Here is a 26,326-nt window from a genome sequence, read left to right as displayed (position 1 = left end):
GGATAAGTCTTTTATGTGGCACCTTATCGAATGCCTTCTGGAAATTCAAGTAAGTAACATCCATCTGTTCTTCTCTATCCACTGCGCTCATTATATCCTCAAAGAACTCCACTAAGATTGTCAAAAAAAACCTACCTTTGCTAATCGACAGTGTCCGCCTGATGAATCCATTTCTTTCCAGATACCTCGCTATTTCTTCATTAATGATAGCTTCAAGCATTTTCCCAACTACAGATGTTAAACCAACTGGCCTATAGTTACCTGCCTTTTGCCTACATTCTTTTCTGAACAGTGGCGTGATGTTCACCTTCTTCCAATCTGTTGGGACCTGCCCTGAGTCCAGAGAATTTTGGTAAATTATCACTAAAGTCTCAACTATAGCTTCTGCCATTTCTTTCAATACCCTGGGATACATTTCATCAGGACCAGGGGATTTGTTTATCTTCAGGCCCACAAGTTTGCTCAGCATTATCTCTTTAGTGATAGCTATTGTATCAAGGTCCTACCTCCCACTACATCTATATCATCTCTTCAGCATGTTAGGTATGTCCTCCACTGTGAAAACCGACACATAATAGTTTTTCAAAGCCTTGACATTTCCTCATTACTCAATATCAGTTGCCCCTTTTCGTCCTTCAAGGGACCTACGTTCACTTTGCCCACCCTTTTCTGCTTTATATAATTATAAAAACTTTTATTATCCATTTTTATATTTTGTACTAGTTTATTTTCATAATTTATCTTCCCTTTATTACTCACTTAGTGGTTCTTTGTTGCTTTTTAAAGTTTTCCCAATCTCACAGCTTCCCACTACTCTTAGTGACTTTGTACTGTTACGAAAACCCCGTAACCAGGTAACTTACCAGCAAAGATAGATGGATCAGCTGAGTCGGATGCTACTATTTTCAAACGTTTTATTCAACAAGGGCACAAACGTATGGTTAATACAAAACATTCAGATCGTCAAAACTCAATCTAAAACACCGGTGTAATAATAATCATTCAAAACACAAGCTCGATCGTCGTCTAGGGGTAATGTAGATTTTATATCGTTCGCTGGATATCTAAAAGTCTTTTAGATCACGGCAGTTTCACTTAGTTGCCGGCGGAAGTGTCGCGTTGGTGCACTTTTGTTAGAAAGACAGAGAACATGAAGCATTTACCCGACAGGTTTTCCAACCTGTAGGAGGTAGTCGGAAGTCTCGTTGGGGGAATGGACTCTCATCTGTGGCTTCCCCTGTAGCTAGGCCGTCTTCCGTGGTGAAGTCGCCAATCCCAGGCAAGGGAAGGACGCACACGAACCCCACCACCGGCTGTAGCTTATTAAAACGCTGTCGCAGGATTTCTAGCGTTTCTCCTTCGTGTGTTTCCTTGGTGCATCTGGGTGCGTCTGAGGGTCCTCCCCTCAGACACTCCTTTATACTTCTTCACGGGATCGCAGGTGTCAATCAAGTTGCAGGTATTGTGATCTCTCTCTCAACCAGCCCACCCTGCCCGAGGGCCTTTCACGTGGTCTCCATGAGACAATAGTCAAAGTCACCTTTATTCTGCTTCTTGGGAGAACGTGGTCTTCCGCACGTCTCTCTCTCTTGGGTCAGTTGACCCCCCTTAACTAGAGTTCTTGCGATTTTCACAAAGGAGGGGGCCAACGGCATAACAGTACGCACAAGTTTTTCGTTTGATGCCTTCCTTTCTTTCTCAGTGGCTGGCTCTCTCCACCCTTGCTGTCCTTGCTTTTAACTAGAATATACTTCTGTTGAGCACCGTGAAAACTCTTTGAAGATTTTCCACTGTTCCTCAACTGTCCCACCATATAGCATGTGTTCCCAGTCTATCCTATCCAATCCCTCCCTCATCCCATTGTAGTCTCCCTTGTTTAGGCACAATGCACTCGTTTTAGATTGAATTATTACACCCTCCATTTGTATGAGAAACCTTGTCATATTGTGATCACTGTTTCCAAGAGGATCTCCAACGACAAGATTGCTGATGTTATTTGTCTCATTGCACAGGACTAGATCCAAGACAGCATGTTATCCCTTTCATGCTAACTCTTTTCTTTATTGTCACCACATTACCATCAACTCCAATGCCAAATTCTACCATTCACCTACATACCAGGGTAATTTGCAGTGACCAATGTTGGCGTGTGGAGGAAACCATTGCATCTGGAGCAAACGTGGTAGCAGGGAAAAAGTACAAATTACGGGGATAGCACCGAGGATTAGGATTGAATCTCGGTGCTGGAGCAATGAAGTAGTGACTCTATAAGTATTACTAATTTAAATAGTAATGTAAATAGTAATTTTAATGCAGAAATTATTTTAAATATTGTTTTCTATTTGGTGGATAGTAACTTTTTTATTGGTGATGATTGAAAGTTTGTATTCTAGTGTGCCTTTTGATTTGTTAGATTCTGCCTATATTAATAATGTCATAAGCAGCTTGATTGCTCCAGCTATTCTATACATGAATCATTTAGGGAAAAAAAAGTAATCAATTTTGGGCCTTTGACTTGTTGCTTGGTCCTTAAATTACGACAAAACATATCTGAAGAAATTTACATCACCATATTTATCCTTGGCCATTAGGAACATTCCTACAATTGGTATGAATGTCCAAGATACTATGTCATAATTTTGAGGAAATGAATGCAGTATTGTGAAATTGTTCCTATAATAATTGATTTGTAAATTCCCTGTATGCAGCTTTTCTGCTGAACTTGGATGTAGACCAGTAAGGGAAAAGGACAAACATAATTTTTTATTTTGCAGAAGATATCTGATTAAAGTAGAAATTAACTTGGGAAAGATTACAGAATTATGGATTTTTCTTTGCCTCTTTCATGAAATAAAAAACTAAGTGTAGGCTAGGATGCTGAAAAACAAATATACATTTCTATATGTTTTATTAGTTTCTTCCCTCCATTATTGCAATTATATTGCCTGAGAGAGTGCCATGAACTTTTTCATTAAAATAGATAAGAATTCATTTACACTTCACATGGTCTTGAACTCCTCAACAACTGTCAATTCCCTAGCCCCGACTGTTTCATTTTCATTAGGTGTCCAGTCCCTATGCATTTCTATACCCCAAGAAGGCCTTAACGCTCACCACTTCTTTCTTGGCTACAGACCTGACCAGTTCCCCTCCACCACCATCTGGCAGAGCTGGTCCTCACATTCAACAGTTTCTCTTTTGGCTATTTCCACTTTGCCCAAACTCAAGATGTAGCCATGAACACCCACATGGGTCCTAGCTATCCTGCCTTTTCATTGGCTATGTGGAACAATACATGTTCCAAGCCTTCCCTGGTAATGCTTCCCAATTCTTTCGGCACTACATTGGTGAATGCACACCTGCTGAGCTCATCAATTTTATTTACTTTGTCTCCAACTTCCATCCAGCCCTTAAATTCACTTGGTCCATTTCTGACACCGCTCTCCCCTTTCTTGATCTCTCAGTCACCATCTTAGGAGACAAACTGAATAACAAAATGTTTTATAAACCTTTTGATTTCCCACACCTAACTTAAACCTCGCTTACCACCCCTGAGCTTCCGCATCCTGCACATCAATCTCCACAACTTCTGGAAAATAATCAGAGAAAATTCAGCAATGGGTCAAACATAAGATTATAAAGACTAGTGACTAGGAACTTAGTCATAGAGGCATTATTTAAAAGACAAATTGCAAGTTTAAGTAATGGAATTCTGAGATGGTTCTAGATAATTATAGACCTTTGGAGAACAAACCCCTAATTTGATCATAGAACAAATTGCATTCCATCCCTGCCCCTTCCAGTAACTTCCAACCTGCTGTTCTGTAGTCTACACTCAGACATAACTTCCTTCCTATGGTTAGTCTAATCCCTAACCACAAGTTTTCATTTTATCTGTTTCTGCAGGATAAATGCATTTCTATTGTAATCACATCATAGCTTATCAAACTGCATGCCTTGCTCCCTTTTACTTCATTCCAATATTCTCATATAATCTGCATTATTTATTAAAAGTTTTGAATCTAGTCTTTTTAGCATGTGATAATTTAGCTTTTATCTAGCAGGAGTCTTTGAATTTGTATACATTATGTTCTGAACAATCATGTATTGAAACTTGAGGATGCCATTCAGTCACTCCCTGGCTGAATGCTGTGCAGTTTTTTTTTATCTCTACAGGATAGTATCTGTGTGCTGGTGAATTTGCCCACTATAATAGTGTTATTTACCAGATGTAATCTGCACAACACTATTTTGGTATTGGTTTAATTTCATAACATAAATGCTGCTTACATTTCATGTTTCTTTAACTTTTAGATTTCTCTTGTTATCTGTTTTAATCTTTGCCAATCAATTATTTCCATCTCTTCAAATTGTATTTAAACATTGGAACATAGTTCATGTAGCCTCTTCTCATCAATGAGTAATACTCATGAATATTTTAAATATGGACAATAGTAACTCTAAAATCTTTGAAAAAAAGATAAAGGCAGCATTTTAATGCATCAAATTCTGATGAATGCAGTATTAATTTAAATGCTAATACATATCTAGTGGAATTGAAAAGTGTCTCCAAACCAGACAAAGTAAAGGAATTAAATTGTATGATACAGATAAACTAAGGATGCTGGAACACTCTGTATAGTTTATATATGAACTAATGACTGTCTAATCCCTTTAACGACCAGCCTTCCTTCAAGAAATGTGAAAAATATGGTATCAGCCTGGAGCATCCCAGGAAGTTCAGTTGAAAATGCCCAAATGATAATTTATCTTAATTTATAAGTGTCTGATAATTCACCAAGTATGTTATTACTATTGGTGAAATGAGCAGTTAAATTGAAATATAATCAATGCTTTGTCTATTTTAGATTGGCAAACAAACAAGATTGTGATGGAGCTTTACGAGAGGCTGAAATCATAGAGCGGCTTTCATTGGAGAAGTTGGTCAATGAAAATAAAAGCTTCTGCAAAATTGTAAGTACCTGTGCAGTCAATTACTTCAATAAAAATTCTTTCCATTCTTCTTCATTGTTAAAGCCATTGTGTTATCACAGTGATCTTTTTTCTTTCCTCTCTATCATCTTAATGTCTTTCCTGAACTAAGGTAATAAAGTCTAAAGAGAACATATTGTTGCCCTAATCTAATGATTTTTATGGGTTTATATTGTACTCCTCAGCTCACAAATGTAGATCTCATTATTACACTTTGTGATTTGTGCTTCTGAGCTGCTAATTGTTACTGCTACTATATTTGCACTCAGTATTTGTTCCCATTCTTATTGTTTGAATGGAAACAATACCTCAATTTGCACCGTCAACATTGATAATAATTTGCTTACTTTAATATTTAAATATAACTCAATTTCTAATAAGACCAGATTTTGTATTCCCATCTAATTTTGGTGCATGAAGGTGCAGAAAGATTTGGCAGTAGTTACTTTCTAAAAATTACATCAACAGCAGCCTTCACTTATGGATTTTTGTTCAAATTCCAGGTTAAGCAGGCATGAAGTATTTATTATCTTTTATTAAAATCTTAATGTATTTTTTAATGCTCAAAGAAAGATTAAGATTTCTTGAATAGTATATTACTAAACATACAAGGGAAAATATATCTTAGATCTGGTCCCATTTAATGAGCCTGTTAACATTAACTATCTCATAGTTCAGGATCCTTTGGAAAGAGTGAACACAGTTTGATTGAATTTCCCATTCATTTGGAGGGTACAATAGTTCAATCTGTGGTTGGCATCTGACTGTCTCAAAGGATAATGGGTGATAATCAAGATCACAAGCCTGGATGGAAGGTATGGAGATCCTGAGATGCCCAGTTGTCAACATCTCTCTCTCTCTGCTTCAGCAGTGTAATCCACCAGCTTGGCTGCAGGAGCTGCCGTAAGGATGTTCAATGACGTCCGGCTGCCTTAGGGACTCCACTCTGGATTCCATAGTCTTCGTCTCTGCTGAGGCTGCCCACAAGGTAGTGGAGCTATTTACCCATAGCTGGGGATCTGGTTCACAAATGTGCTACATGTGCAGGGGCCAGATTTTCCCTATCTTCTGTGGTTCAGCCTGAGTCTGAAAGGAGTTCAGCTTCTGTGTGTCGCCGGTGGGAAGGCACTACATGAGACTTGCTGTTGGAGAGGCTATATACTGGCAGGGAGAGACTTGCAAAAAGGAGAGATGAATGTACAAGTCTGCTAGCCAGTAGTAGAAGCTAAAGTGAGAGCAACAAGCACTATCCACCACACTAGCACACTAGAAGCATCACAACAACTATTTTCAATCTAAAACCAATGTATTATGCCTAAGTCAGGGTGGATTGGTTCGTGCGCACATACTATATGTGGGAAATCAGATTTTTCATAGTGCTCAAGAAAATTATATTCTAGTTAAAAGCAAGAACAGTTAGGGTGGGTTGAGCCAAATGGTAGATAGTGTAGCAGTTAGCATAATGCTATTACAGAGCCAGCAATCTGGTTTCAGTTCCACCGATGTCTGAAGGAGTTTGTATGTCTTCCTCATGACCTCGTGGGTTTCCTCCCATGTTCCAAAGACATACTGGTTAATATATTAATTGGTCACACGAATCTAATTGGATGTTTTGGGCTCTTTGGGCTGGAAGGGCCTGTTACCAGGCTGTATCTAAAAAAAAAAATCCACTAAGTAAGCAATAAGAGAAGATAGATTATGAGAGTAAAGTAAAATTTAAAACAGTATTTTTATTTTGTAATTATGTAAAGTGAATGTAGGCTCCTTGGAAGATGAGAAGGCAAATTAATAGTGGGTAATGTGGAGATGGCCGAGGCTTTGAATGACTATATTGTGTCATTCTTCACAATGGAGGACACGTCAAATATGGCAGAGAGAGATATAATGGATGCAATGGCAAGTGAAGACCTTGATACAATTGCTATTACTAAAGAGGTAGTGCTGCACAAACTAGTGGCCCTAGAAGTAGGTCAGGCCCCTGGTCCTGATGGAATGCACTCCAGGGTACTGAAAGAAATGGCATAAATTATAGTAGAAATGTTTGTGACAATTTACTATAATTATCTGGACTCTGGGCAGGTCCTGGCTGATTGGAAGACACTGAATGTCCACTTCTGTTTAAAAAAAAAAGGCATATAGGCAAAAGGCAGGTAACTATAGGCCAAACACGAGGAAATCTGCAGATGCTGGAAATTCAAACAACACACACAAAATGCTGGTGGAACACAGACGAAGGGTCTTGGCCCGAAACGTCAACAGCGCTTCTCCTTATAGATGCTGCCTGGCCTGCTGTGATCCACCAACATTTTGTGTGTGTTGTTTGTAACTATAGGCCAGTTAGCTTAACATCTGTAATCAGCAAAATGCTTTAAGCTGTCACTAAGGAAGAAATGGTGAGGTGACTGGATAAGCAGCAGTTTCCTCAGGCAGAAACAGGGAGGATTCAGGAAGCACAGGTCCTGGTTGCCAAACTTACTGGAGTTCTTTGAGGATATAAGTGCAGTGGATAGAAGGGAACATGTGGATGTTCTATTCTTGGATTTTCAGAGGCGTTTAATATGATGTGGGAGAAAAGACTTAGGAAGTTGAGATAATGCATAAGAATAGAGTATTAGTTAACTAATAAGAGACATAGATTGGGATAAATAGGTTTCTCTGGCTAGTCATCTCTGGGAACAGTGTGCTGCAGGGGTTGGTGCTGGGCCTGCAACTGTTCACAATATACATTAACCATTTGGAAGAGGGGACCAAATGCAGTGTATCTAAGTTTGGCGATGAACTAAATAGAGTGGGAAAACTAAATTGCACAGAGGATGTGAAGAGTCTGCAGAGATATATAGATAGGATAAGTGAATGGACAAGAGTTGATCAGATGGAGTACAATGCTGGTAAATGCAAAGTCACCCACTTTGAAGGAAAAGTTGGAAGATTGGATTTTTTAATGGTGAAAGATTGTAGCATGCTGATGTGCAGAGGGACTTGGGAGTGCTTGTATATGAATCATAAAAGATTGGCTTGCAGATGCAACAGGTTAACATGAAGGCAATGTTGTCCTTCATTGCAAAAGGAATTGATTTTAAGAGCAGAGAGATCATGCTGCAACTATACAGGGTCGTCGTCGTGCCTATCCCTCGAGGTCGAGGATGATGGTCTTCATTCCGTTGATCTATCACAGAGCAAAGACACCTGTGCATGTATTTGTTTACCGTGTACTTGACATTGCACTCCAAGAAGCACACGATACTTCACAAATCAACCAACTGATTCCAGTGGCATGGAAACTACGACGACTGGAGCTGATGGATTTGTTGCAGCCTTCATCCACCTTCACAGCCGTTGAGTTGGAAGTAACTTTGTCCGCCTGTTCCACCATTGATGTCTTGATTGGATTGTTCTTTGTCAGGGACCTCACCCTCGACCTTACCACCATGGGTGACCCTACTAGGAGCATAGCTCCAGACGGCATTGCTCTCGATCTCAGGACCACACAAGCTTCAGCTTCTCCACCACGACAAGGTGACAATCCATGGTGAAGACTATACAGGGTACTACTGAGGTACTGCATGTGGCTCTGGTCTCCGTATCTGAGAAAGTATATACAGTCGGCCCTCCGTATCCGCAGATTCAACCAACCGCGGATCGAAAATATTCGGGGGGAAAAAAAAATTCCAGGAAGTTCCAAAAAGCAAAACATGAATTTGCCGCACTCCAAGCACTGCACTGAATCCATGTGAATGAAGTGATGTGTAGGGATACCCTGCTATAGCCTCCCACCATTTCACAAATGCTCATTGTTTGAGCATGGTCCGCCTCGTGTCTCGTTCGTTTGCTACTTGTGTTGTGAGCGAGAGGAAGGAGTTTAAGGCTAGTAAGGGATGGCTGGCTAGCTATGTAAAACGCTACAGCCTCAGAACTTAAAGATCACGGGAGAATCGGCATCGGCTGACGCCGAGGCAGCATCAGCATTCCCAGAGGAGCTACGATGGTTGTGTCTGTATTGAACATGTACAGACTTTTTATTCTTGTCATTATTCCCTAAACAATACAGTACAACAACTATTTACATAGCATTTACATTGTATTAGGTATTATAAGTAATCTAGAGATGATTTATAGTATACCGGAAGATGTGCATAGGTTATATACGAATACTACGCATTTTATATTGGACTTGAGTATCCGCAGATTTTGGTATCCGCAGGGGGTTCTAGAACCAATCCTCCATGGATACCGAGGGACGACTGTACTAGTTTTGAAGGTGGTGCAGAGGAGGTTCACCAGGTTAATGCCAAAGATGATGGGGTTATCCTATAAGTAAAGATGCAGTTGTCTGGGGCTATTATATTCACTGGAATTCAGTACAATGAGTGGAGGGAATCTTATAAGAAATATAAAATCGTGAAAGGGATAGAAGCAGAAAAGTTGTTTCCATTGGTAGGCGGGACTAGAACTAGGGGACTATAGCCTCAATATTTTGGGGATTAGATAAAGGACTGAGATGAGGAGGAATTGCTTTTTCCACAGAGGATTGAATCTATGGAAATCTCTGCCCAGGGAAGCAGTTAAGGTTTCCTCATTAAATATATTTAAGACAAAGTTAGATTGATTTTTAAATGCTTGATCTATCTTATTACCCTGTATTTATGTAAGTTAATCAATAGTTTTATTGAAATATACTAATTTATTACAAACAAATCTAACCCCTACCAAGACGGAAGCTGTTAATTAAGGAGAAAAGAAGGTAAAATACCTTCTCATATAATAAAAATTAATAATCGCCAACATCTGAGTTCAACGAATTGAAGGTTTTGAAAATAATTCAGAGAAGGTCCCCACAATGTTTGAAAGTCTTGACGAGATTCAGAAATTGAACAACGAATCTTCTCTAAATCTAAACATGACGTAACGTCACATAACAATTGAGCATGAGTAGGAGGAAAAACATCTTTCCATTTAAACAAAAGCGCCCTCCTAGCTGTAAGAGAGCTAAAGGCCAATATATGTAAATCAGATGCCTTCAGTTTAAGATCTTGTCCTGCAACAATACCGAATAGGGTCGTCAGAGGGTTAGGCTTAAAATTGACTTTAAAAAGTAAGGAAAAAGTTTGGAAAAACTTCCTTCCAATATTTTTCAAGATTTGGACAAGTCCAAAACATATGAATTAATGCAGCTTTTCCATTATTACATCAGTCACAGTAGGGAGATATATCCGAATAAAAATGAGATAGCTTATCCTTAGTCATATGAGCTCTATGTACCACCTTAAGTTGTATGAGAGAATGATGAGCATATAGCGATGAAGTATTAACCAGTATAAAAATTTAATTCCAAGTTTCCTCGGATATTGATGTCTGTAAATCTTGTTCCCAGAGATTCTTAATTCTGACTAAAGGAACATTCCTCGTCTCCAGTAACATACCATAAATCTCAGATATTGAACCATTATGAAAAGGTGTCAAACTAAAAATTACGTCTAGTAAATTCTTATCTGAGGTTATAGGGAATGTACATAATCGAGATCTTAAAAAGTCTCATTTGTAAATACCAAAAAAAACGGAGTTTTTTTATTTTTTTAAACTTTTTTTATTGTGTTTTCAAATAGTTACAGAATAAAAGTGTGTGAAAAAGAAAATATGTGTTACCCATCCCCCCTCCCCTTAAACCCCTCCCCCAACATAAAAAATTGAGTTTTGGGTAAACTATATTTAGCTGTATCTCTTATATTGTGTTTTGTGGTTAAAAAAAATTATTTTAATGGCTTATCAAAGTTCTTTCTATGAAATATACATATTAATTACTAACAGAATTTATTCTCAAAGCTAAAGATTTTGTCTCCCTTAGCCACATATTACACTCAGTGGTCATCTTATTGGGTACCTCTTGTACCTCATAAAGTGGCCACGGTTTTCTGCTGTTGTAGCCCATAGGTTCAATGTGCTGTGTGCTCAGAGATGCTCTTCTTCTCACCACTGTTGTAATGCAACAGGTATTTGAATTACCTGTTGCCTTCCTGTCTGCTTGAACCAGTCTGGTCAGTCTCGTCTGACTTCATTCATTAATAAGACATTTTTGCCCATAGAACTGCTGCTCGCTAGTTTTGTTTTTTGCATCATTCTCTGTAAACTCTAGGGAATGTTGTGCGTTTAAATATCCATATTAGCAGTTTCTGAGATACTCAAACCACTCCCATCTGGCACCAACAATCATCCCATAGTCAGTCATTTTGAACACATTTCTTCCCCATTCTGATGGGTTTTTTTCTGAACAACTGAACCTCTTGACAATGTCTGTATGCTTTTATGCACTTGTTGACATCTGATTACCTGATTCGATATTTGCATTAACGGGTACCAAATAAAGTGGTCACTGAGTATATAATTCAAAAACATGAGCTAACTCAATATAAAAAAGAAGTGGGAATAGGCTATGTGGTCCCTCAAGGATATGTATCCTCTACCACAAGCAGAAATCTAAATATCCAGAATTGCGTTATTCTCATTTTTGAATACAGTGAGCCTCTACAGCCCTCTGTGTTAGAGACTTGCAAAGCATCCTCTGATTGAAGAAATTTCTCCTCACTTCAATCCTAAATGTCCAATCCCATTCTTGAAATGTTGACACTTAGTTCTGAACTCTAGCTATTGGGAAATGTCTTCCCTAATCAAGCACTTTAGAGCACTTAGGCAGTTACTTTGCAATAAGGTCAAGCTGTAGATGGCCAAGGCCTTCCTTACTTGATCTCTCAGCATACGGCAGTGAATCTTTGCCACACACATCCTAAGTACTTCCTTTTTAAGGAGTCATAGGGCAATACAGCACAGAAACTGGCTCTTCAGCCCAACAAGCCCATGTCAACTACACTACCACCTAGTCCCAATTTCCTGCATTCCCCTCAAAACCCATTTCCTTCTGGTAAAAACATTTTTCTTTCCCCCTTACCTCTTCTCACCTGCCTAGCCACCCCCCCCCCCCCACCCCCGACTACCTTCCTCCATCCATTTCTCCAATGGTCTGCTCTCCCCTCCTTATCAGATTCCTTCTTCTCCAGCCCTTTACCTTTCCTACGCATGTGGCTTCACCTATCAGATCCTAGCTATCTTCCTTCCCCTCCCTACCTTTTTATTCTGTCGTCTTCCCCTTCCTTTACAGTCCTGAAGAAGGATTTTGACTGTTATGTTGACTGTTTATTCATTTCCATAGATGCTACCTGACATACTGAGTTCCTCCAGCATTTTGTGTGTGATGCTTAATATACCTGCTGCTATTCATGTTGTCAGTTTGCAGAATGCCTGTTGTGTCATAGTTAACCTTTGCAGCCCTTGCACCCAGTACTGCTACTTCCAAACTTGCAGCAGCAAAAACATTGTTCCACATCCACCATCCCAGTTGTATATTTAAATAATCTGTTTTCCAGACCCCAAATTCTATTGAAACCAAACCTCAGAATCACACTCCACAAGATAAATGCTGAAGCTATGGGAACTGTACATTATCCTCCGGTTGTAGTCAAATCCTAGAGGCTTCTACACAGTTCTAATAATTCCTCTTAATCACTATTGTTAAACAACTGTGCATCCTAAGCTTTGTAAAACATTGGTTAGAAAGTAAATCACAGAATCCTAGAAACTAATGAAGGATAATTCAGTTCATAGATCTCGTGCTTTCAAAGCAGTGAAAGAACATAAATAATTAGGTCAACCTTACAGTTGTCAAATACATCACGAAGTTATGGAACTTGATCTCCAGACAATGTTGAAACAGCAGTTTCTTCAAATCATCTCTTTCTATTGCAGATTCTGTCTGCTTAAATGCAAATGGGAAATGCATCCCAACGCATGTTGCCTTTTTTACTGAAGTAGCAATTGTTCACTGAGAATTTTTTTTTCCTATTTAAACCAATAGCAACCATGTTCTGCTGTTTGGGGATATGGAAAAACATTGGACAAAGCAATTAAGAAAGGCCTTAATTGGCTTTTGGTTACCATAGCAAAAGATTATGATAACCTTCAAGAACGGGTTCAAAAAGATGCAATGGTGCAGAAGGCACAGGAAGAAGAAGAGAAACGAGAGCGTGCAGAAAGAGTACGAAAAATCCGAGAGGAGAGGTAAAAGAAAAAAACAGTTATGCTTGCCTTGCTTAAAAAATTTCGAATCTTCAACATTGACTTTTGAAACATTTCTTTCAAGCTCTTTGAAATTTTCCCAGCTTATCATTTTTAAAATTGCCATTCCCTTCTTTCAGTTGCTCTCTCTTTGGCATATCTGTTCTCAAGGTGAGACTTTCCATTCCAGAACATCTCAGATTTCTCTTTTTTCCCAAGAATGGGGTTTTCCTTCCATCACTCGATGTTGCCTTCACCTGTATCTCGCCCATTTCCTGTACATCTACACTTGCTCCATCCTCCTGCTGTCATATCAGGTATAGGGTTCCCTTTGACCTTACCTGCCATCCCAGGAGCTCCGTATACCACACATCATTCTCAGTAACGTCTGCCGTTTCCCATGGGATGCTGCCATTAACCACATTTTTCCCTTCCTCGTCCAACCCCTCAACTTTCTGTAGAGATTACTCCCTAAGAGTCTCCCCTGTACACACGTCTCTCCCCACTGATCTCCCTCATTGTACTTCTTTCTACAAGTGGGACAAATATGACACATGCTGTACACTTCCCTTACAACCATTCAAGCCTTCAAACAGTCCTTCCAGGTACGGCGACACTTCACCTGCTAATCTATCAGGGGCTGTCTATTGTATCCGGTGCTCCCAGTGCAGCCTCTCCTGCATCGGAGAAACTGGATGAAGGTTGAGGGACCACTTTGTCAAGTGCCTTCACCCTGTCCACTACAAAAGGCAGGATCGCCAGCTGGCTACCAATTTTGAGGTTGGAATTTTTCACATGTTTGGATGAGGATGACTAAACTTTCTGGGTCCTGTGGTATTGACTTCCCGTGACCTTTCATAATTTCATCATCGGTTCTTGCCCGTATGTGATGTAGGAGTCATAAGGTGAATGATCCCTTGTGTCACTAGTAAAATTCCTACCATCTTTAATGAGCATAATCCCCCAAGAGGCCCAAGCAGTGCCTAGGATCATATCCAGTGAAGAGTTAATCAATCCTAGGACAGCCTTGATTCATCTGTAACCCACATTCTGCTTCCCTTGTGTGGTGCAGCCAGATTTTAAGATCCTTTAAAAGTTTTGCTGGTATTGAGGCTTTAAATATTGCTTCTGAAATTAAGCCATATGTTTTGTCTCTACACTCACTCAATACCATTTGCCAGGATATTGAAAATGCTATGTTTATGCTATGTTTGCTTTAAAAGCAGTTCTGCTAATTGGACTGCAGGATACTTTTGGTCTGCTGCCCCCGGTGGCCCCCTTTGTTCCCAGTCCATTAAGAGGTCAAAGATCAACCTTTACATTTCTAAAAATTATGGAAAAGCTCAAACAGTACTGCGTAAATAATATGCATTGAGCAATATTTAAAAGAAACAAATTTATTTTTATAACCAATGTACAGTTCACATGAATCTAGGTCACATATAGAATCCTTATTTTAATGCCTAGTGCTCAAAATTCTGATATTATAAAAGGTATTGATTCTATTAAATGCAATCACAGTCACACAAGTATCTCTCTAGCAGGGTGGGGGGGGGGGGGGTTGAATTTGCCATATTTACCAGTCTGGCCTATAAGTGACTGACTAGTTCCACACTATCGTGTCAAGAGCAGTTATGTCCCACAACTGAAGACAATGAAATATGGGTAAAAAGCCAACACAAACACTTACGAGAAATTAATTTTCAAAATCTAATTGCTGAAGGCAAAAACAATTCACAGAAAAATCAGAATCAGTTTTATTATCACCAGCATGTGATGTGAAATTTGTTAACTTAGCAGCAGCAGTCAATGCAATATATAATCTAGCAGAGATGGAGAAAAAAAAATAAAATAAAGCAAATAAACAAGTAAATCAATTATGTATATTGAATAGATTATTTAAAAATATGCAAAAACAAATACTGTATATTTTTTTTTAAAAGTGAGTTCGTGTCCGAAGCTTCAATGTCCATTTAGGAATCGGATGACAGAGGGGAAGAAGCTGTTCCTGAATCACTGAGTGTGTGCCTTCAGGCTTCTGTATCTACTATCTGATGGATCTTGATATTATTTAAACATTCATGTCTTTGCAGAGAACGGAAAGAAAGAGAAGACGCTAAAAGAGATGGACACCCATTAAATCAAGATGATGGTGATGAACTAGATCCACAAACAAACCCCTTTCAACCAATATCCAAGGTCATTTCTGTGGTGGGTATTGGTGCATCTGCTCAAAATCTTTTGTTAACTTTTAAGGGTATCCCAATTATGTGTTCAATTTTAAAATAAACATCAGCTTCTAATGTATAACTCTAGTTAACGTTAATGTAATTTGATAATTTTAATCTAGTGGTGTCTGCGGCATAATGTAGTTAAAGGTTTATAGTAAAGACTGACATCATCTTTGACACTTTATTTTTTGTTATTCAGTTTCTTCCATTTCTTATTCTCACTTGACTTCTTGTTCTCTAGTTTATCTGGTAGTATTTTTGTGTTATTTCTATTTTTAAGACAGATACAAAGTAATTTTTAATTCCTCTGCTATTCCTTATGCTCCTTTCTAAATACTATCTCTGCCCATAAGGGGCTCAAACTGCCATTACAAGTATTTTCCTTTTTTCTTTCCCAGCTCATCCTGCAATTTATTTAATGTTCAGGCCTTTCTGGTCTTATATTCTATCTTACATTTTTTTAAATCATTTTCATGATTCAGCATTTTAATTTCCAAATGCTCTGACTCCTCAAATCTACCACTATTTTAACAGCTTTGTTAGCTTCCTTGGAGTTAATTCTATCTTAATCTCTCTTGTTAACCATGGATGAATCACTTTTCCTGTTGGATCTTTGTGCATTAAAAGAATTTTTGTTGTTTTTGTTGATGTCAGAATGAGGAGAAGATCAAAAGGCAGAAAGAAAAGAACAATCAAAATCCTAATGGTGAACCTCTACTAAGTGCAACAGAAAAGGAATCATCTAATCTGGAAAAGAGTGCCGGAGATACTATTCAAAATGATGACCAACTGAAATTGGGTGCCAATGCAGAAGCATTAACTGATCAGCTAGAAGAAACTGGGTATCACCGGAAAATGCAAGACTCTGGTAATTAAACAAATAATGTTGCTTGGAAAGTGTAAATACTATGTAGAATTTCTGTGCAGTACTGTGCTTAAATTTAGAATGGATGTTATGTATCAGTCTTCACATTCAAATGTTCATATTTTGCTCTATATTTATAATCGTGTATTTTAAACAATGACAGGGAAGAAAAAGATCAAGAAGATACATATGAGGAAAAAGAATAAGGTAGAACCAATCAATGTAGATGATGACTCTGAAAATTCAAGCCCACCACCTCTGCCTGGTAAGTAAAAGTACTTCTGGTCTGATACACTCATAGGTAAACAATGTACTAACAGTAAACAGGTTGCTTGAAGTGAATTGGTTACCAAAAGGAACACATGGATTTAAGTAGCGTGTGTGGATTAAAATAAATAATACTTTATTAGTGAAATGAATATGGTTTTTATTTATTAATAAGATTAGTTATTACATCTTTACCCTTCCTTACCCCCAGGCCAAAAATCTGACTTCTAATTGTATATGTTGCATAATGTTGGGTAGTTCAAATTAACACAGATCAGGAAAAACCAACCAGTTGCTTTGTGTCTGTTGAAGAAATGTGGATGAGCAACAGCCACAGTTTAGTGTTTGCTAAAATTTATATAATTGTAATGTAGCAGAACTTTTAGGAAGCAAGTTACTGGTGAGATAGTAATAAAGAAGGAGTATGATACTGTACTGTCCAAATGAAGGTCTGAGTGCTTTACTACTGTGATGCAGGACATTCAAAGCCTTTTTTTTCTATGTACTTCACCCGATTGTAAATTGAAATTTCATTGCTTGGTGTTTGTAAAATGAAGAAATTTATTTGCAATAGAATAAATATCACACACCACTAATTCAAAGCAAATGCCCAATAGGAATCAAGTATCAGGAACATTTGTTTATGTTTCCCCTCATATTCACTTTTCAATCTCTATTAAGTTGTTACTTTACCATTATCAATGAGTGTTGAGACATGTAAACAATTTGCTGAAGGAACTCAAGAATTTGAGCAGCATCCGAAGTGAGGAAAGAAACTGTTGATGTTACAGGTGAAAACTCTGCTTCAGGACTAAGAGTGGAGCAGCAAGAGAGCCAGTGTAAAAGTGGGAGGTGAAGAGGTGAGATGGAGGCCAGTAAATGATGGGTGGATTGAAGACTGATGAAGGCTGATGGGCAGAAGGAGCCAGTTTGGGGGTTAGGGAGTTTGGAAGTGGTTGAGGAATAGAATTGGAAGATAGAGGCAGGCAGGTAGATGGATGCTAGTGGAAGCAAAAAGGGAAATGGAGCCAAGTGGAGGGAAGGGAGAATGAGAGTGGACATGACTAGGAATGTGATTTACAGGAATATAAAGGCTGCTGGCGCTGAAATCTGACCAATAAAGAAGCTGATAATGGTAACTATTAGGGGGTCTTCAGTTGGAGCAAGAGGGGGGAAGCAGCGATTTGGTAGGCAAAATCTGAGGGTAGTAGGTGGGATGAAACCAGGTGGAGGAGGCGGATGAAAATGAGTGATGAGGGGCTGAAGAAGGGGATGTATGAAAGAGAACAAAATAGGAGGCCTGGAGGTCAATTGGAAGGAGTGAGTTGGGGGTGAGCAGAAAACACGGTAGGTGAAGTTTACTTGAAACTGGAAAATCAACATTCATACCATTGGATTGGAGATGACACAGATGCAGTGTGAGTGTTAATCCTCTAGTCCTAACCCTAACAGTGGAGAAGGCACAGGAAAGGCAAGGAGGTGTGGAATGGGAAGGAAATGGCATACATCTGGGTGCTTGGGGTGGCCATTGCAGACAGAGCTCAGGTACTCTGGAGATGAGTGTCATGTTGTGCTTGGTCACACCAGTGTAGAGGGGGCATATCAGCAGCACCAAATGTAGTAGACTAGATTGGAGGAAGTGTTAAAATGGTATGCATCTGGGAACTCATCCTTCACCCATCCTTGATCTCCCAATTGCCAACTGACTTTTACCTTATAACTCAATCTCCTGTGTTTTTATTGGTTGTCTTTCCTCTCCATAGCCCCAATGCGGGTTGTTGATTTGAAACACTGAAAAAATCTTTTCCCCCAACAGATAATTCTCAACCTGCAGATCATTTGTTGCTCCAGATTTCACCATTTGTAGTCTCTTGTGCTTCTGTCAATAAATGTTATTTTTCTTGGAGGTGGATAATACTTTGTGATTATGATAAGAATATATTATGAAATATTTAAGTAGGGTTTTGTTTTCCAAGGCTTCAGCAGTGGGGTAGATGGAACTTTAATCAATTAATCAAAATATTTGTATTAATGACACTGGCTGGAAAATATGGGAAGTGGCCATAGCAATGAACTAATATGTCAATGGAATAAGTAGCTAAAGTCATCTATCAAGTATCCATTCTCCTAACTTGCCTTCTACGTTCCCAGGTCATGGGTATGAATCCCCACAGATGAATCCAGATTTCTGGTCCATAAAGAGATATTATATTTTATGTGCAAGAAGTTTGTGCTCACAAGAAAGCTTCTTATTAAAGAATTAAGATTGTTTAATGTCATTTCCTGTACCAGCCCCGTCGGGGCCTGTTGCATCACAGATGCTATGGCATCTGTCAGTAAGCATATTGGTGAGTGTGCAATGTGGCAGGAATCATTTTTAATGTATTCCATTATCAGCCGTTCAAAGAACTTCATGATGATTGGTGTCAGTGCCACCAGTTGGTAGTCATTTAATTCTGAAGGTGTGGAGTTCATTGGAACAGGGATGATGGTGGTTGATTTAAAGCATGTGGGTATGGCAGCCTGTTTGAGCGAAATATTAAGGATATGCATGAAGGTGTCAGTGATTTGGTATGCACACTCCTTGACTACTTGGCCTGGGATGCTATTTGGCCTAGCCACCTTACAGAGATTGACTCTCTGCAGAAGGTAGCTTTTGTGGTAAGCATTGTGTTGTTCTCAAAGCGAGAATAAAAGTTGCATGAAGGGAGGCATCACTAAGCCCAAGATTCTCAAAAGCTCCACACCTGCTGGAAAAATGTTTTGGACCATCAAATGAACATTTTATTAATTAAATATACCTTGCAACTTCAAGGTCTTTCCCTAACTAAAGCTGTTAAAGAGACTAGATACCATTGCTACCGCTATTTTCAATAAAGTACTGCACATAATATATTGAAGTTAAACATCTACATGGGATATTGTTGCAGGAAAGCAGCATCCATTATCTGGAACCCCCCACCACCCAGGTCATGCTCTCTTCTTGCTTCTGCCATTAGGAAGAAGGTAAAGAGTCTAATGTTCAGGAATTGTTATTATCCCTCAACCATCAGGCTCTTGAACCAAAGGGGAAAACTGAACTCAATTTCACTAAAATGTTCCCATAACTTAATGCCTCACATTCAAGGTCTCTTCATTTCATGTTCTCAATATTTATTGCTTATTTATTTTTTATTTCTTCCTTTTTGTATTTGCACAGTTATATTTTGTACACTGGTTGAATGCCCAAGTTGGTGTGGTCCATCATTGATTCTATTATGACTAGTTGATTTATTGAGTATATCTGCAAGAAAATGACTCTCAGGGTTGTATATGGTGACATATATGTACTATGATAAATTTACCTTCGAACTTTTTGATGAACATATATGGAATCATCCCATATATAAGCTATATTATAATTGGGCGAACTGTCATTCTACTACATCAATAATATGAGAGCAACAGTACCTTTTTTTTTAAATTGCCTGATATCAAGGTGAATTTGGTGTTCTTTTGTGTCAGATACAATAACTCAAAAGGTTTTCTCTCTGTCTCTCCCGAAGGTCCTCCTTTCCTTCTTTCCTCCTCCTTTCTCCTTTATTGCCCTTCACTCTCTGTCCCCCCCCCCCCCACCCCCCACCCCATGTCTTGTTTGGAGCATTGCTTGTTATCATTTTCAGATTATTTTTGCTCAGTTTTATGTTTCCCTTGTTAAAATTTTTGTTGAAATTTATCAACATTATTGCAAGGATCTCTTAAGCCAGACTTCCATGTTTAATGGTTACTTTCTTTGTCTTTTTTTAGTTAGCTGGGGTACTCCCAAAGTTACCAGACTTCCAAAACTTGAATCGCTTGGTGAAACACAGCACAATGGTAATTTTTTTCCCCAATTTTCCTGTCATTTCATTTTGCTTATTTTAAAACCCGTTTATTTTGTTCAGGAGCAATGATTGTCTTTTTTGCAATGTCAAAACCTTAAAGTAATAATTATTTTTCTTTTTAAATCTTAAACATTTAAAAATTTTTTATTTCATATTAGAAATGATGCAGAATGTAACATGTATAACTGAATGAAAAAATATAGATAACAATTATGGAACTGTTTGGTTCCAATCAGAAAAGTTAAAACAAAATACATGCATTATTGTTAATAATCTGCTATGTTTACCAGAATAAATCTAGGGATGGAAATCCATTTAGCAGAAGAAGTAAAACTACATTCGTGAACAATTTATGTCAACTTCGGCATTTAGAAAATAATTATACATGAATGAACGACATACGTTAGAAAAATCTGTTTATCAGACCATAAGAATTAATGGATTTGCCAAATCCGAGGTCCCAGCTGTCTATTTTGCCACCTTGTTACACATTAATTATAATGGGCCTAAAGGTTTGTTTTTGCATTTCCCAACTTTTAATAATGTGAACATATATTTTGGTACTTAAATGGCAGGCACACTGACTTTTCTTTACAATATTTTGCCCCTGTGCCCTGGCTCTGACATGGGTCAGGAAAGTATTTGTATCCTATGAATTTGAAACTTTCTCTGAAACCTGGCATCTTTCCTCTTTGTTATATTTGAAACATTCGTGTCTTCATTGTTGTTAGTGCCTTATGATACTGTGTCTATAAATTTGGCACATCTACTGTTATATTTTATTATTACCTCACTAATGAAACATGATTAACTCATTAATGTCAGCTCTGTTGGCATCTCATAGGTGTTGATAGAAGGTGATTGTCATTAATTATCGATACATAAATACATAAAATTATTATCTATTTCATTGGTTAAATTAAAAGATTGTTAAGTGGTGGACAACTTAGAAAGGAAATTAGCATTGATTTTGACTTGGCACAAAGTGAACCCTGAAAGGAACAGTTATAATTTGTGAAGCAAGCAGGAAATGAAAATAAGAAGAATTTGTTATGTGTAATCTTAACATTGTTGAAATAGACATACAGTAAAGGATTTAAACTGTGAAGAAGATCCATATACATTGGAAAAATAAGCACCTATGCAAAATTTGTACAAAGGCTGCTCATTATCTGTACTTAGTGACTGCGCTGATTTTTTTTCATTTTGCGATCAATCAAAAGAACACGACAGAAGAATTCCTCTGATAACTGTTAGGAACTAAAACACAGTTTTATAGTACTGTAGTGGTACTGGTAGTATTCTAATTTGTTTTGTATTTATTTAAATACATAATTTGTTACTCTGTTTTTTTTATGCCTTTTAATTATTTCCATGTAACTGGCTAATTGGGGCAGCTGCTTAATTGGGCCAAAATGTACTGGTCCCTATGCATCACAATCAACTGGAATTCACTATACTTGGAAGGATTATTCCATTCCCTTTCTCATTTAACCTTCCCTTTGACATTTTTTCATGCCACCATCCAGGGAAACAAACATTATTTCCGGTGAAGCAGTGATTCACTTTGACCAATTCCAATTTAATGAACTGCATCCAAACCTCACTTACGTGATTTCCTCAACATTGGAAAAGCAAACACAGACTAGCTGGCTGCTTTACAGAACATTTATGTTCTGTTTCCAGTTGCCTGTTATGTTAAATTCCCAATTTCAGTTATCATTTCCCTTTTTGGTCGCTTGCCTCGTTCAAATGTTGGGCAATTTAAGTTTGAGGAATTGCTTCATATATCCTGACCAAGCATATCATAGCCCTCTAAACTCAACTAAATCCAACAACTTAAGATAATTAGCCTTTTCAGTTTGTCTCAGAATCAGACAAAAACCTGATAATGCTGTAAACCTGAAATAGAAACAGTAAATGCTGGAAAATCTCCACCAGTCATGACTTTTAGCATCATAAATCAGCAAGTTGTTATGTTTTCCCTCTTGCTGTGAAATGGGCACCGCTTTTTTCCTTGTTAGGGAGAGAGAGTACATGTGTTATGTTGAATTAACGGGTGAGTGAGTAATCTTTGGCATACTGCAAGTCTGTTTTTATTGATGCTTTGCTGCATGCTTGAGAGCCCAGTGGAGGGTGCTGATGCTTTTATGCTGGTGGAGGAGCTTGCTGAGCATTTACATATTTTTAAGTAGTTCCAGCTCTTACTATATTTTGTATCTCATAATTCCAACATTATTGTTTTATTTCATGTATGAGTCCATTAACTTTTGTCTGCACCTCTTCCAGGCACATAACCAAGCCCTCTCTCAGCCTGCAGCATCAATATCTGTGTCTCTTGGTTGTCACCCTCTCACAACCATTCCTTTTGATCTTACCACCTTCTCCGTTCTCAAACGTTTGATTTCTTTCTTTATTTTTCCGTAATTCTAATGAAAGGTTATGACCTGAAGCACGTGCCCTGACCTGCTTAGTTTTTCCAATACTTTCTGTTTGTATACCTGAGATCAGGATTGTGCTCTGCTTTGAAATGAAATATTTAACAAAATTAAATCTATATTTGGTCTTCTCAATGTGCATTGACTCACTAGCAATAGTAGTATTATATTTTCATACTTCATTGGTAGCACTTTATGTAAAGATAGAATTTTAAGTTTTATCCATTGCCTCTTGCTGGTATATCCCATTGTAGACATTATTGAAAGCAGGTTCTGCTATAAATATAGTCAAGAGTTGTACTTGAATGATCCCCTAATAGGGTGTTTTGGTAGATCAGCTGAATTCAATGCTTGCAGCAGAGATACACTTATTAGGTGTAAATTTTTTGGTAAAAGTTATCATGACCTCCAGAAAACTGGACAGAAATAAGGAAAACATGTTAATAAACAATTAGGAATCTTATTCTTTTGTAGTCTTTCAGGTTACCTAGTTGTCCTTGTAATTATTTACAGTGGAACACTACTTGTATGAAAATGAAACATTTATCCACAAGTTTACACCCCTTATCTGATCTTTTTAATACAAAGTCATACTGAAACAATAGATATAGTTCTGTACACCATGTGCATCTCTTTTGCACAGATACATATGTCCCTGGGCGATTATATGATCTCTCTTCTGTGGCTTCAATAAAGTAAAGGCCCCTGTAACATCCTTAAAAATTTTAAATATTTAACTAAATGAAGCCTTTAGTGATCTCAGTTTGAAAATTCATATAATGATTGTTCATAAAGCAATTATTGCATTTTCATTGGAGAATAATTCATTGGCTGAGGTGTCAAAAGATAAATTAACATGATGTGTTGAGAAATACAAGAAGAATTCAAATGTTGCGCAGAGCAATGCAACAAAATTATGTAAAGAGATTCTGCAGATGCTGGAAATATCAGGCAGCTTCTGGAAATGAATAAACAGTTGACATTGAATCCTGATGAAGTGTTTCGGCTCAAAATGTTAACTGTTTATTCATTTCCATAAACGCTATTCTGTAATGTCAGTAGGGCTAAATGTATAAAAGATATTTTGCTGATAGCGATCTACTCCCTACACAAAAGTTTAATGGCATGTTTTCAGATGAAATGGAATTGGCACAATTGCTTTGTAGTTTTGATTCTACTTAGAAAACTTTACTCTTTCTACAATTAACTTGGTATATTTTCCATGTTAACCTGTTTTGCAGATCTTTGCAATAAGCCATTGCCACCAGTACCAACAAGTCAGAAACCAAATTCTGAGGCCCATGATGTCATCTCTTAGTTGTCTGAAGGACGTGCTTCTCTTTAAACAGAAAAAAATTGTATGTATAGTCAGTACATATAAAAGTTGTTTTATGATGTCAGAAAAGACCTGTGGGACCTACCACTAAGAAGGAAAAGAATTGAATATTGCTCCAGAAATTGATCCCTTGTATTGAAAAACACTGGCATGATAGCAATGCAAAAAATGACAGACTCTGAGGAAAGTTTTTTTTTTACAGATCTACTGAAAACTGGCAGAATAAAATATTTGAACAAAATTCAGTTTTAATATAGTACAAACCACTTTGAAGTCTTCTGAGCTTAGTGGAGATACAAGAGACTGCAAATGCTAGAAATCAGGAGCACCACCAAGTTGGAGGAGCTCAATAAGTCGAGCAACATCAATGAAGGGAAAACCTATACACACCTTTGAACTGTTGAGCTGCTTCTGGTTAAGCTCCAATAACTACTTTAAGATGTCATTAAAGTGGTTTATTCTCAGCAAACAGAAATCACATCTATGTTGATTATGGTCAAGTGAAGAACTGTTAAAGTTGGAACTTGGACTTCCCATTCTGAGATGGCGGTATATCTGATTTTCCAGAGAGCACTTTTTAATGTAGATATGTTGGTGGTCATTAAAAGTATGTGTGCAATTTAAGCTTTATCTTCATAGCTGAACAGTCCATTTTACTCTACTTTTCAGAGACTATTTAAATACCTTTACACATCTGTTGAAGATGTCTCTGATAGTTTTCAAGCACTTTGCATATTTTTCCAAAAAAATCACTAAGTTTCAGAAAATATTAGTTTTTAAAAGGATTACTGTTAAATTGCTTTATATTATAAAGCACCATATGGGTATAATTATAAAATTGAAATTTCATTTGAATAACTTTCAAAAATACTGTATTTAGAATCCAGAGAGATGTTGAAGATACCCATGATCGTCACTTCAGTCTGAGAGTAATGAGATAGTTTGCTTGTGTATTCTGAGAAAGAAGTTGTTAACAGCACAAGTACTATCAGCTAGCCAGTATATATTATGTCATGAATTGTATTTATTCCACTTTTCCAATATCCCTTTCTGTATATATTTTTACACTACATCAATCACTACGCTATTTAACAGTTGTATATTCTCATTCAACAACTGAATCCTAATGGTTTTTCTTCAATGAAACATTTGACATTCAAGCGTTGTTTTGTCAGTTAAAATGATCACAGCAAATCCAAATAGATTTCAGTGCAAGATAACATTTTTCAAATGCAGTTAGTGCTTAGATTTTGTACATCTCATAAATTTATAAATATCAAAGTTTTCATGAATTTTGTTGTTTTTCTGAAACTGAAAAGTAGATGAGTCCAACCCTTTAAGTACTGTCTTCTTCCAATAATACAACCTGGCTCACCTGAAGACATAGTTTTATATTGAGAGTACAAATGTCAGCAACCATCAGGTATCTTGCTGAGTAGGGACTTCATATGTTATAAGCCTGAACACACAAATACCTAGCTGATATGAATGAACAATTGCAACTCAAACCAAAGCTGTTTTCCAAAATTCACACTTGAAATCCCATGGATAGTTCTCAAATAATTCCCTGTGCTCTGGCATCACTTGCTTTACCTTCCCCTCTTACTGATCCGCATATTAGTCATAATCTAGGGCTAAATCTATATCTTGTTTGTACAGAACACAACTAATATATTCATTTTGGTAAGAACATTTAATTGTCTGTTTTATAACATTATATATTTGTATGACACATTGATATTTATGATTACGTATTTCTTACTGAATTTTCTTAAAACAAACATAAAATTTCACAGTTATTTATTTTGTTATGGGACAGCCAAATTATTTCTGATGTGCTTTTTTTTTAAAAAGGAAAAGCATACTTATTGGTTTGCATTAAATTTTCTTAAAGTAAGACATTATGTTCCAATGTTTCAAACACTATTACATATTCAATATTTTTGATTTATAATGTGTTCTACTTTAATTTCAAACATTTTGAAAGATAACTATCTTTTATTTTGAACAATTTTGTAGTAGTAGTACTTTAAAATATACGAATTTGTTAACATGTTTATTAGTTTGCCTGAAGTCAATGTTATGTAGCAATATTCCAAATGTAGTAAAATGTCTTATACTCAGAAACTGATGTCTGATATGTTAATAGGTTATTAGTAACCTTCAGGGCTCAATTTCTTAATTGAAAATTTCATGATGTTTTTGAAATAAAAGAATTACTCTTAAAAGCA

At 37.4% G+C, this 26,326-nt stretch overlaps 1 protein-coding gene across 2 annotated transcripts in view; it reads left to right on the top strand.

The window, feature by feature from the left end:
• The window catches only part of arl13b (ADP-ribosylation factor-like 13b), a 71,869-nt gene extending 45,543 nt beyond the window's left edge, over window positions 1–26,326 (top strand). For both annotated transcript variants that reach the window (XM_073045594.1, XM_073045595.1), the window contains exons 6-12: window positions 4,869–4,974; window positions 12,896–13,098; window positions 15,189–15,306; window positions 15,981–16,194; window positions 16,355–16,456; window positions 20,245–20,313; window positions 24,001–26,326. In XM_073045594.1, coding sequence (XP_072901695.1) covers window positions 4,869–4,974; window positions 12,896–13,098; window positions 15,189–15,306; window positions 15,981–16,194; window positions 16,355–16,456; window positions 20,245–20,313; window positions 24,001–24,077 — 889 coding nt within the window. In that variant the 3' untranslated portion in view covers window positions 24,078–26,326. The remainder of the gene's footprint in view (window positions 1–4,868; window positions 4,975–12,895; window positions 13,099–15,188; window positions 15,307–15,980; window positions 16,195–16,354; window positions 16,457–20,244; window positions 20,314–24,000) is intronic.

This window comes from Hemitrygon akajei, chromosome 5, assembly GCF_048418815.1.
Source record: "Hemitrygon akajei chromosome 5, sHemAka1.3, whole genome shotgun sequence".
NCBI classification, from domain to species: domain Eukaryota; kingdom Metazoa; phylum Chordata; class Chondrichthyes; order Myliobatiformes; family Dasyatidae; genus Hemitrygon; species Hemitrygon akajei.
Note: the sequence above shows the minus strand (reverse complement) of the source record. Positions and strands in the feature narration are given on the sequence as shown.